The sequence below is a fragment of the Notechis scutatus genome, chromosome 2 (assembly GCF_049901735.1).
Source record: "Notechis scutatus isolate UNSWTSFEM ecotype Mainland chromosome 2, rNotScu1.2, whole genome shotgun sequence".
Classification (NCBI taxonomy): Eukaryota; Metazoa; Chordata; class Lepidosauria; order Squamata; family Elapidae; genus Notechis; species Notechis scutatus.
In genome coordinates, this window is record NC_142010.1 from 157,087,351 (window position 1) to 157,100,173 (window position 12,823).

The window sequence follows — 12,823 nt, forward strand, 5'->3', positions numbered from 1 at the left end:
ACAATGTGAGAGGCTGGTAAAATCATACAGAAATTTTTTCCTTCAGGTTATTGCTGCCAAAGGTGTTCTAAAAGCTATTGAATCATAATGTGTACTTAGTCTTTCACACATGGCTTCTCTGTTTTGGCTTTCTTTTTGTAAAATAAATGACATGGTGTAATATGTCATGTGTTGTTTATCTGAGCTTGTCTTTACCTACTTTTAAGAACTGCCAAGGACCAGATGACTTTTCTTATATCTTGATATGAAAAACCATAGAACTTAAAGAGGATGTACTTTCTTTTTCACATGATTGTAAGATGTGCACTTTCTTTTGAAATTTAAAAGCACAAATGCCACAAAAGCCCACTTTTATCTAAAGTCTATTCATGCTGTTCTCTGTAAGTTCTGATCTATAATCTACCCTATAAGCCAGCATGCTCTCTTGCCCACATCCTATCAACTAGGAGGTACATGGAACATACTGACTCCACTTGTGCTTTATGCCTTTAATTTCTTGATTTATTATTCTTGCATTCTTTGTAGTTCAAGCTTGATTCTTATCACCTATGTTTAAGGGCCATGGAACATCTTTATTTCATGGTTTTACAACAGTCAGGTCACATCTGTTAGAAATTGTTTTATATGAATTATCTCCATAACTTTATTTTGAAGAGAATCCCCTGCAGGTGTTTAAAGCAGAAATCAGGAAGGTACAGCAACTACTACTGAAGTATTTCAGTGGTGGATTGTGTTATCTCCCTTGCTTGCACCCACTATCTGACCCTCAAAATAGCACATGACAACGATACTCCCACATTCCAATTAATTGCCTTTTTATAGTTTCATCAAATAACAAATGATGCAATGAACTTAATCCAGCTGGCCAAGTGAATGAATTCCCCACTTCTGATCTTTCATTTATATTTTTGGAACTCATTGATCCCTTCTTGTTTCATTGACTATTACATGGCTCACATGCTACCTTCCTTAGATGTTTACAGGATTCACTGCAATTCACCATTTTAATATAAGCTCTCATGTTAGGGTACATGAGTGATATCCTGATATATGCACTTAAATGGGTGGGGCATGCATTACATTGACATCCCCCCCCCATTCCCTGTGGTTGAGAATGTTGCTGCCTTCCCTCATCAGAATTCAAAGCGGTTCAGAGAAAAACATAAATAAAAATTTTGTAATATCTAAAGATTTCCTTCAGCACTGCAAACAACTACATCAGCTCCCAGAATGCTATATAGTAATCCTTACTGAGTTTGGGGACTATACTGGCATAAACTTTGCTGCCACCACTGACAATTTCAAACTTTTCCTAGATTGATGTGCTGTTCTTATTTATAGTATACAAGGGGCACTGTATACAGAATGGATACTCCCTCCCTCCCCTCTGTCAAGAGCCAACGAGAGAACATCTATTAGTTACTAAAGGTTGGAGCTGGGGAAGAGGCACATTTTGACAAATGGCAAGTCTAGCAGGCTTAGTCATCTGATAAAACCCATTCTAATGTGATGCATTGTTTTCTGTGGGTGCAGTCAAAGAATATTTTGTCATTATTAAATAGCAGCTATTAAAGGTTCTGAGATCACTGTTTATTAAGATTGTATCCAAGTGTAAACATATACAACTGAAACCTCTGTTTTCAAAGCAACACATTTCAATCTATGTTTCTTTGGATACAAATCTATCTTCAATAAGAGTATATAGGGCCTGATAATATTGACTCACCAACTTATTCATCTATCACTAAAACATTACTCCATAATCTGCTCAGAGCACTTCAAATATTGGATGGATCAGAAGAAAAATTAATAATCATGAATCACCATTGTTTATTAAAAATCAAGAACATACCAAAGTAAGGAATCAATTATTTATTTTATGTATAAACAATTTAAGGGAAAATAACAGAGAAAATTGACATAAAACTAAAAGATCAAGAGGCAAAGTAACATATATGTATTGGCTCAAAAATCTGCCTTCTGAGAATTTCCTTCCTATCATTGATTCTTCTGTACCTTAATTAGGGCAGCCAAACACAGTCAGTGTGTTGGACAAATCAGCAAAGTCATCACACAATTTTTGGAATTCCTCATCCTGACATTCGTCTTCATGTGGCCATCTCTCAATCCAGGTGTTCTTTGTAATGAGGTAGGAAATTCTGGAAAGAGGAAGCAGACTAGCTTAAAACTTAGCCCTGCAAGGAAATTAATTCAACTGTCTCCTGTTGGAGTAATGTGTTGTGCTTGGACTGAATCCAATATAGTTTTTAATCATTTCATCCTATGAATATGACATTTTAATTTCTATTTTGATTTTAGGGTGAGAGAAGAAATTTTTCTTTTTCCTTAAAATCTGAATCCTAAAACAACTGAACTCTAGAAAATTCAAATGGCTGCTGCCATAAAACATGATTGCTACAATAATGAATGAATGAATTCAATGATAAATCAGTTTTCTCTCGTAGATTTTTTATCCCCAGTTCTAGAATTTAAGCATTTCAGTTGAGATGTCGAATGAAAAATTGGATCTGAATGCTACAGATATATACTATCAACAGATGGTAGTAGGTGTATTTGTGGAACCCAAATAGAATGAAAAACCCCTCCAATGGCCTGCAGTTAGAACTTCTCAAAGGCAATGAGAATAAGAGATGCATCAGGCTTGTGATAACTAAGACAATCCTAAATTCAGGGAGACTTTAAGAAGTGTGGAAAAAGTATGAAAAATCCTTATGTTGCTTTGAAAGATTAAATCACCCAAGCAGTATTTTGATTTTCTTCAGGTGAATGAGTATCAACTTTAATCTTTCCAAAAACACCTAAAACAACAGGTGCATGTTCCTAAACACACAGTGATAATCTACCGACTCTTCTTCTTCTTCTTCTTCTTTTTCTTCAGCGTTTGTCTCGCGCTCTGGCGAGGTCCGCTAATGTCCTTGAGTACTGCTTCCACGCCTCTCTGTCTGCCACGTATGTCGGGTCTGCCTTCGCGATCTCTAGATCGGCCTTGATCGTGTCCATCCAGCGTTGCTTAGGTCTACCACGCGGTCTCGCTCCTCCGACAATCACCTTCATCGCAGATTTGATGATGGATTCTTCCTTGGCGCGACTCACATGGCCGAACCATCGTAGCCGGGACTGCCTCATGACCGTGGGGATGGGCACGACGTTGAACCGTCTGCGCACTTCTTCATTCCTGACGCGATCGAGTAGGGTGAGGCCTACCGACCATCGGAGCATTCGCATCTCCATTGTCTGGAGTCTGCTTTCGACTTCTTTGGTCGTCGGCCAGCACTCTGCGCCGTATATGGCCACGGGCGCACCACAGAGTTATAGATTTTCGCCTTCAGGCGCATCGGCATCTTCTTGTCACAGAGGACACCCGTGACGGACTTCCATTTGCCCCACGCTGCGCTGATCCTGGCTGCCACCTCAGTTTGTAGTAGGCCTTCTTCCCCAAGAGTAGTTCCCAAGTACTTGAAGGTGGAGGCGCGCGGTAGCTCCTGCCCGTTCACGTGGATGGAGCCTGTCGCTTCGTTGTCAGTGGTCAGGTATTCGGACTTCTTTAGGTTCAACCGAGCCCGAACTGCTCGAGGCGGTCGTGCCACTGTTGGACTAGGTGCTCGAGTTCAGCCTTGCGCAGGTTGGCCAGGAACACATCATCGGCGTAGAGCAGCGTCCATGGGGCGGGCGTGTGCAGGTCGTGTGTAATTGTGTCCATCACCAGAATGAACAGCAGTGGTGAGAGAGCAGAGCCCTGGTGTACGCCGACGGTGATATTGAACTCCTCTGATATCCCAGCTGCCGCTTTTACACGGCTTTTGTGACATCTGTATAGGAGTTGGACCCATTGTACGAGTAGCTCGGGCACGCCGTGATCTCGCAGTGCGTACCAGATGAGATCGTGCGGGACTCGGTCGAAGGCCTTTTCCAAGTCCAAGAAGGCGGTGTGGAGCGGGATTTTCTTCTCTCTGTGAGCCTCCATCAGCATCCGCACACCGAAGATGGCATCGGTGGTGCCGCAGTTCTTGATGAATCCGGCCTGGTTGACGCTGATGTCGACGATGTCCCGAATGCGCTTATCAGGACGCGCTCAAGATCTTCATAGTGTGTGACAGTAACCTGACCGGTCTGTAGTTGGAGCAGTCCGCTGGGCTGCCCTTTCCCTTCCAGATCGGAACAGTGGTGCTGCGGTACCAGTCGTGTGGCACTATTCCCGTGGAGACGATGTTGTTGAACAGCTCGCACAGCCACAATGCCGAGCCCGGTAGTGCCTTTTTCCAGAAGTCGGCAGGGATGTCGCCTGGTCCTGTTGCCTTACCGTTTTCATGGCCTTGATGGCGTCGGTGACCTCGCTGGCGTGAATGCCTGAGACTGGGCCTTCGACGGGGTCACCTCGCGGGGTCGTGGGTGTGGGAACTCCTCGGTGGAGATCTTCTCGAAGTATTGCCGCCACCTCTCGGCAGCGTCTCTGGGGTTGACGATCAAATTTCCCCTTTCGTCGTTGATCCCATGAAACTGGTCAATGTCCAGGGTCTTCCTGTGTCTGCTTTTGGCTAGGCGGTAGATCTCATTCTCGCCTTCTCGCGTGTTCAGCTTCTCGTAGATGTCGTCGTAGTGGGAGCTTCTGGCTGTCGCTACTGCTTTCTTGGCTGCCTTTTTGGCCGCCTTGTACTCGCAGAGCTTCTCGCTGGTCTTGTCCTGAAGAAAGGCCTTGTAGAGCCGTTTCTTCAGGTGCACGGCATCTTGTACTTCCGGTGTCCAGAGCCATGTATCTCGCTCGATGTGTCTCCGTCCTGGCTTGGTACAACCAAGCTGTTGGCAGCCGGCAGTGTGAACAGTGCTCTTCAGCATGGACCACGCTTCCTGTGGCCCGTCGACCATCTGCAGGAACTGCTCCGGTTTGATGAGGGGTCCCGCCATCTTCTTCTGGTTCCACCACTTGATTCGTGGCTGGTCTGCATTCTTTTGTCAATCTTGGTCTTGGGCTTGCTGATCCTGATCTTCGCCATCAGCGGCCTGTGCTGACTGCTCGATTCGTACGGGTACACCTTGGCGTTGAGCACGTTTTTAGCGGCTCTTCGTCGTACGATGATGTAGTCGATCTGTGTGTGGTGGTTCCCATTTCTGCTATGGTAGGTGAGGAGTTGGGGTTCTCGCCTAATGAAGCAGGTGTTCGTGATGGTCATATCATGGGAGTCGGCAAAGTCCAGGATCCTCTGGCCATTCTCATTCATATCACCTGTGCCATGCCCACCGTGGCACTGGTGTCCGTTTTTGTCCCGCCCTACATGACCATTCAGGTCGCCAGAGATGATGATGTCGTCTTCATATGGGATCTGCCTGAGTTGGATGTCGAGCAGTTCCCAGAAGGTATCCTTCTCCTCCTCGTGACATCCGGTCTGAGGGGCGTAGGCGGACAAGATGTGTAGGCTCTGCCTCTCGGTCGCTACGACGATTATCATCAGTCGTTCTGTGAGGCGCTTAACTTCTGCAACGGAGCTTTGCCAGCTGGGACTGACAACCACAGCTACACCGCCGCGGTTTTCCTTACAGCTGGTGTATATGATCTTATAGCCGTCTATAGTCGTAGCCTTGTTGCCCTTCCAGCGAGTTTCCTGGAGGCAGCAGATGTCCAGCTTCCTGTCCCGCATGGCCCTGACGATCTCGGTCGAGCGTCCAGTCAGCGAATCCACGTTCCAGGTGGCCACCTTGAGTGTCTGGCAATCCTCTGTTCCCCGCTTGCGATTTTTCACACGGATCGGGTAGTCTCCGTGCGCGTCAGACCCGGACGCGGCCGTCATAGCTTTCTCACACGGTGCAAGTGCGCCGTGCTTTCCGCGTGGACCATTTCGTTGATTTTTGACGCAGGCCAATGGTCTCCTGCGCCCGTCGGTTCCCCCGAACGCGGTAGCATTGGGCGTGTGTTCAGTAGTGGGCGTTTCCACCATGTTGATGCGGCATTTGAGTACTCCAGCCGGCCTGTCGCGTGGGCCTGTCCGTGATAATCTACCGACTCTCTTTCATGTATATGTTTGAGTGTATAGAGAGGAACAACTAGGTGCAACCCTTCCCTTATTGAACTGTCTGTACTATAAAAACAATGGAGGAAATAATTCAGCACAAAGTGAAATGAAATGATTGGACTAGTAGGTCTGGGCTGAAAAAAATTGGACAACCACTAGACAGTAACAAAGACATACAGACAACTTTTATTCTTTGGTGAGTGAAAGATCTCACATATATAGAGGGTTGAGACATGTTTCTCAAGAAAAGTACTCCAACTCCTCCACTCACAATAGAATCCAGCTTGAATTTTTGGGCCTGGACAATCTAGAACTGCGGTCCGATCTAAGCATAGTTCACAAAATTGTCTGCTATAACATCTTGCCTGTCAATGACTTCTTCAGCTTCAAGCACAATAATACACAACAAACAACCAATACAAACTCAAGGTAAACTGCTTCAAACTCGATTGCAGAAAATACGACTTCAGCAACAGAGTGGTCAACACCTGGAACGCCCTACCCAACTCCGTTTTTACAGCCTCAACCCCTCACAGCTTCAACCTCAAACTGTCTACCATGGACCTCACTCTATTCCTAAGAGGTCCTTAAAGGGGGCGTGCATAAGCGCACCAGCGTGCCTACCATCCCTTGTCTTACTGCCCCCATTTATCTGTACTTACTTCCTTTATTCATGTTTATGTTCATACCTATACTTGTTATCTTGTACATGTTTGACAAACAAATAAAATTAAAATAAAATAAAATATTGCAGGCCTGAACTGGAGGCACTGGGAAACTTGAAGTTGTGAGAGAAAAGTTTTCTGCAGGCAAGCACAGCTCTTCAGCAGGACATAGAGCATATGGACTGTGAGGCTTGAAGCATCTGGGCAAAAGCTTTACATATTCCCAGTGAGATTTAGTTGGGCAGATGGTGTTATCTAGGTATCTAAAAATTGTAGTTAAAATTATTTCACAGTCTTCCCCACAAGGTCACATCTAACCTATAGAAGTCTTCCATGGCATCTGATAAAACTGAGGAAGAATGACTATTTTGATATTAACAGATTCAGATTATGGTTGCTTTCAAAGATGTAACATAACATTCTACGACACTGTAAATATAGTGTTAGATGTTCTGTGGGTTTGATAGCAGAAAAGCAAAGTCTATACAATTTTAGAAAATAAAAAAAACAGTGAAATACGTACTTATCTTTCATGGGCCACAGGTCACTGCTGAGACCCCAGATCAGATAATCATCATTCACCTTCAGATTCAGAGTCTCCTGGCATTTCCTTTGACTTATATACTGGCGGGCCTTTGCTTATGGATTTTGGTCACTGCCTGCAGAAATTAGAATCTGGATAAATATTTCATTAGGGGTATAGTCTTTCATTGGTTTAATTCACATACTGTATGTATTACGTGGCTAATGGCAAGCAACTGGCAAAGAGGAAGCAGCTGTATTTAGCGGATGAATTCTTTTTTTCAATTGCTATTGGTTCATATTTATCACCCTGGGGCAAATAAACCATCTTCTGAGTTCTACCTTTTTCCTCAGAGAGGCCCATTATATGCCACACAGATACTGCAGCATCTGACCCTGAAAAACCAGTTCCCTATCTCAGCACTAGAGCTGTGGATGATAAAGAGCTAATTCCAACTAACAAAATGAAAAGGGGGGCATTTTTGCAGAGGGAAGGGAGGCTATCGGCAACTCCCCTACAACAGATCCTTCCCCCCACTTGTTTGGAGGATCTTCTGACTCACTGGAGCAGATTGATCAGGATACAGAAAATTGGTAGAATGATAAAAATGTGGCGGTGGCCTAGAGGTGAAGCTCTTGCCTCACAATCAGGAGGTTGTGCATTCGATCCTAGGTAGAGTATCTATACTTGGAATAGACTCTCCTGCTCGAGCAGGGGGTTGGACTAGATGACCTCCAAGGTCCCTTCCAACTCTGTTATTCTATGTTCTTTCTTCTGATGGTACTTGTCCCTAGTTCCTCATTCCATCAGACAAAATACTGACTATTTATTTAAAACAGAAAAATTTATCTTTAGAAAAACCATATTGTGAGTTTGAATAACAGTAATAATGATGTGGAATAAGGTACTTGCACAGAAAAAAGAGTGAAGAGATCAGTTTAAAGCCATCCTCTTCAAAGCAAAAAAATACATTTATTCACTTTTAAAGTTGTATACTCTCCCATATTCCTTTTGATAATTCATAAAGGTACAAATATGGGAACTTCGAAGGGATTACTGAAAGACATTTGTGAGGATGATGAATCTCTAAGTGTTACAAAACATTTTGTAAATACAGGTAATAGCAATAGCAGTAGCACTTATATACCACCTTGTAATGCTTTACAGCCCTCGCTAAGCTGTTTAGAGAGTCTGCATATTTTCCCCAACAATCTGGGTCCTCATTTTATTTACCTCAGAAGGATGGAAGGCTGAGTCAAACCTTGAGTCGGTCAGGATTGAACTGCTGGCAGCTGGCAGAGTTAGCCTGCAATACTGCATTCTAACCACTGAGCCATCACAGTTTCTCTTACAACCCCAACTGGGACCAGAATTTCCATGGCTAAGCAAGACAATTCTTAAATGAGTTGTGCCCGATTGTATGGCCTTTTTTGCCATGGTTGTTAATTGAATCACACAGTTGTTAAGTGCATCTGGCTTCCTCCCATGGACTTTGCTTGTTATAAGGCAGCTGGGAAGGTCACAAATAGAGATCATATGATCTCAGGACACTATAACTATCATACAGTAGTTGCCAAGTGCCCAAATGATGATCATGTGACCACGGGGATGCTGCAACAGTTGTAAATGTGAGGACTATTCATAAGTCATATTTTTCAGGGCCATTGTAACTTTGAATAGTTGCTAAACGAAGGGTTGTAAGTTGAAGACTACCTATATTTAAATGCACTTTTTGAAACAATTTCTATCTGATTGCCTGCAGCAAACACTGCACTCTTCTCTAGAAATGTGAATTTCTATACAATAAAATATGTCCTATTAACACTTGAAACACTAGGCTTTTAATAGCTGCCCTCTTTTTCCTTTTGAGAGAACTATGACACTATTTGTCAAGGGAAAATCTAGCAAACACTGGAGTTCTGATCATACAGATGAAAATTCAGTCGGTAAGTAAAGTTCTACCTGGTATCTGGGTGATCCCCACTCTGTTGGCCTTTTGGAAAGCCTTCAAGACCTTGGGTTAGAGGAGTTCCTGTCAGGTACATTTGGGAGTGTGGATGTTATCAGCTGGATTCAGCCTGTGCGCCTGTACTTTATTCATTTGTCCTCTTCCATTAATAATTTCACTATATTGCATTTTTAGGTTTGTTTGTATTATATTGTACATTGCCCAGAGTCACTTTAGATAGGGGGACAATTAAAATGAATATATTAAATCAAGTTAAATACACTAATGTGAACTTTCAAATGGGGTTCAAATAAACTTTCAGGTGTAGTGAAAATATTTCCACTATTTAATATGTGATATATCAGGGCTGTTAAACTCGTGGTCCACGGGCCGGATTCATCGCGTGCTAGCCCTGCCCCCACCAGTTTGTTTAGCGAAGGGGGAAAATCCCAATACGTCACATGACGCCACCATGACAACATAAGTTTGACACCCCTGTGATATATTTTAGGGGGAAATTCTTACCTGCTTTAATAACTTCTAAAACGTCCATGACATAGATATCATTATCATCTTTTTCTTCTATTCGAAGCAGCTTGGCTTTGTAGACTGTTAAGAACAAAGACAGAAACAATCCTCATTAAGATGGCTGATTATTTTACACCATGAGGGGCATAATCAGTGAGGCACACACTACGGAGACTCCGAAACATCCAGGTCATGGTGGTCCCAAAGGTGCTTTTCCAAAAAGCAACTGGATTTCCTTTCTTACCAAGAACGTCCGGTTGCCTTTTGGAAAAGCACCTTTGGGACAGGTACTGCTGACGTTTCCACATAGACTATGGGGCACTTCCAAGGCTGGATCTTTGTGGCAGTCTTGACTCCTCCAGGTGAGGCCACTGAGTACCAGCTCCTCTGTGGGGTATAGGGAAGCAAATTGTGTATTTTCTCTTGCATGCTGCGGTTCTGTGAGTGTGATAGTATTGTCAGCCTTGAGAGGTAGTCCAGTCAGGAAACATGGCCAGATGGACTAAAATTATTTTATTGTAAGGTTGCATCAACAGAACCTTGCAAGTCCGAAAGTACATTTCTCCCCTGTTCCCTTTACAGCCCATGAAACTAGGAAGGGGTTTTTCTGAGACATTGCCCGTCCCTCCATTCCTTTTGTAGGCTAAGCTGCCCCTTGTCCAGCCACTTTCCCCTATCTCCCAAGGTCACTCCCGGATACCATTACAGGTTTGTTGGAATGACCTTGGGAGACAAGAGGAAGACATACTGCCTAGGCAATAGTCTCATGAAAGGCACTCAGTCTGTGAGTGTGGGAAAAGCATGGGAAACATTTCAGAGGGGAACCTTCCCTAGTTTTCCAGAGACTAGAAAGAGATGAATAGATAAATAGGTTAAATCTTCAAGAAACTATTTAATATTGTGCTTATGATAAATATTGTGCTGATGTGCCTGGTTGCTCTTCTTGTCTGAACCACCTTGAAGGGCTAACTTTCCAAACAGTCCTTTCACCCCATCTTCACAGCAAGGTAGCATTTCATCTCTGAATTTTGATATACGGGGCCATGCAGATTACTGCACTTTGGCTTCATATGCTGCTTTTTGAAGAATTGAGAGTGAAAACAGTGAGTGTGTGGAGCATGGAAATGTTCTCTGAATCTCTTTGTTTTGGCTCTGCTTACTCATTGATACAGATCTATTTATTTTATAGGAGCCCTGAATTGTTGTGCTACACTCGAGGGTCAATAACACACAAACAAGTAGCACCATGTTAACTAGAAAAATATCACCGCAGGATGAAGGTGTGTATCAGCAGCTAAGCATTCCAAGGGTAAAAAAATCCATGAATATTATGAATAAATTGAAAATGGTTGCTTCAAATCCATGATAGTTAGAATGCTGTTAACAATGAAAGACACCTCTACCTTATTAATAAGATTCTACAATATAAATACCATAATCCACATTTGGGGCGCAGGCTTTTTGAATTCGTAACTGAAGATCAATCTTTTTCTGCTGGTTGAGCAAGGAACAGGATTCTTCAAGAGGGGAAAAGAGAAGACAGCATGTTGGATTGATTGTTGAGGGTACACATTCTCATTTAAAAGACATTGCTAGGGCAAAAATTATCCAGCCCAGAGCAGGTAACATCTCATTTGTAGAAGACATCTGTGTTTGATAATCAGAAACAAGAAATACTAATTTAAATGTGGCACTGTATATCTAGGGCTAATCTACAAGCATAGTTATTTGATAATGTGCTATTTCAAATAGCAGAACAACAGATAGAGTTGTAAGGAACCTTGGAGATCTAGTCCAAACCCTGCTCATGCAGGAAACTGTACCATTTCAGACGAATGGTTGTCCAATCTCTTCTTTAAAACTTCCATTTTTTGAGCACTCCCAATTTCTGGAGGCAAGTCATTCCACTGGTTAATTGTTCTCCTTAGAGTAAATTTTTCCTTAGTTCTAGGTTGCTTCTCATCCTTTGCTTGTTCTGCCTTTAGGTGCTTTGGAGAATGTGGCTGCCCCTTAAGGTATTGGAGCACTGCTATCATGTCACTCCTAGTCCTTCTTTTCATTAAACTAGACAGTCCCAATTCCAGCAACCGTTCTTTATATGTTTTAGCCTCCAATCTCTTCATCATATTTGTTGCTTTTCTTTGCACTCTTTCTACATCTCAACATCTTTTTTACATCGTGGTGACCAAAATAGGATGCTGTATTCCCAGTGTGGTCTTATCAAGGCATTTTAAAGTGGCATTAACACTTCACGTGATGTTGATTCTATCCTTCTGTTAATGCAGTCTAGGTCTGTGTTGGTTTTTTTGAAACAACTGCAGCACACTGCTGGCTCATATTTACATGATTGTCCACTAAGACTGCAAGATCCCTCTTGCAGTTACTACTATTGATCTAGATATTATACTATACCTGTGAATTTGGTTTTTCTTGCCTAAATGTAGAATCTTACCTTTTTCACCATTGAATTTCGTTAGATAGCGCTCAATGTTCAAATCTATCAAGATCCTTCTGTATTTTAAGCCTATCTTCTGGACTGTTGGCTATTCCTGCCAGCTTGATGAGTTCCCCATCAATCCACTCATCTAAATAACTGATGAAGCTATTGAAGCATACTGGGCCTAAGACAGAACCTTGGGTTACCCACTCTATACTTCCCTACGCGTACATGCAGTTCCATTAAGGACTACACGTTGAGTGTGGTTTGTCAGCCAGTTACAAATCCATCTGTTGGTGATGCTGTCTAACCCACATTTTTCTATCTTATCAAGTAATAGATTGTGGTCTACTTTATCAAATGCACTTTCTTATTTTCTATGAAGAGAAAATCAGATAAGAATTGTGCTGTATTAAGGAGCAAAAGAAACACTAGGTCTTTCAAAAGCAAATCCGGCAGCTCTGACATAAGGTTTATTATGCTCTGAAATAAAAATCCAGTAACTGCGATGAACTCCATACTAGCAATCTTTGGTATCTCCTTTTTCAAGTATGAATAAATCATTGATGAGATGTCATGTAAACTGCATTTCGAGAAGAAGTCTATAAATAAATTATCTGGAGGTTATCATCACTCATATGAGGACTTATTAATGGCTTCACCATTTATTGGTGGTTGATTACAGATTAGTTTTGG

The 12,823-nt window shown here is 42.7% G+C and overlaps 1 protein-coding gene across 1 annotated transcript in view; it reads right to left on the bottom strand.

The window, feature by feature from the left end:
* Positions 1-1,862: 1,862 nt before the first annotated feature.
* The window catches only part of C3 (complement C3), a 42,990-nt gene continuing 32,029 nt past the window's right edge, over positions 1,863-12,823 (bottom strand). The window contains 4 exon segments of the mRNA XM_087953935.1: positions 1,863-2,159; positions 7,215-7,350; positions 9,688-9,771; positions 11,124-11,207. Coding sequence (XP_087810061.1) covers positions 2,018-2,159; positions 7,215-7,350; positions 9,688-9,771; positions 11,124-11,207 — 446 coding nt within the window. The 3' untranslated portion in view covers positions 1,863-2,017.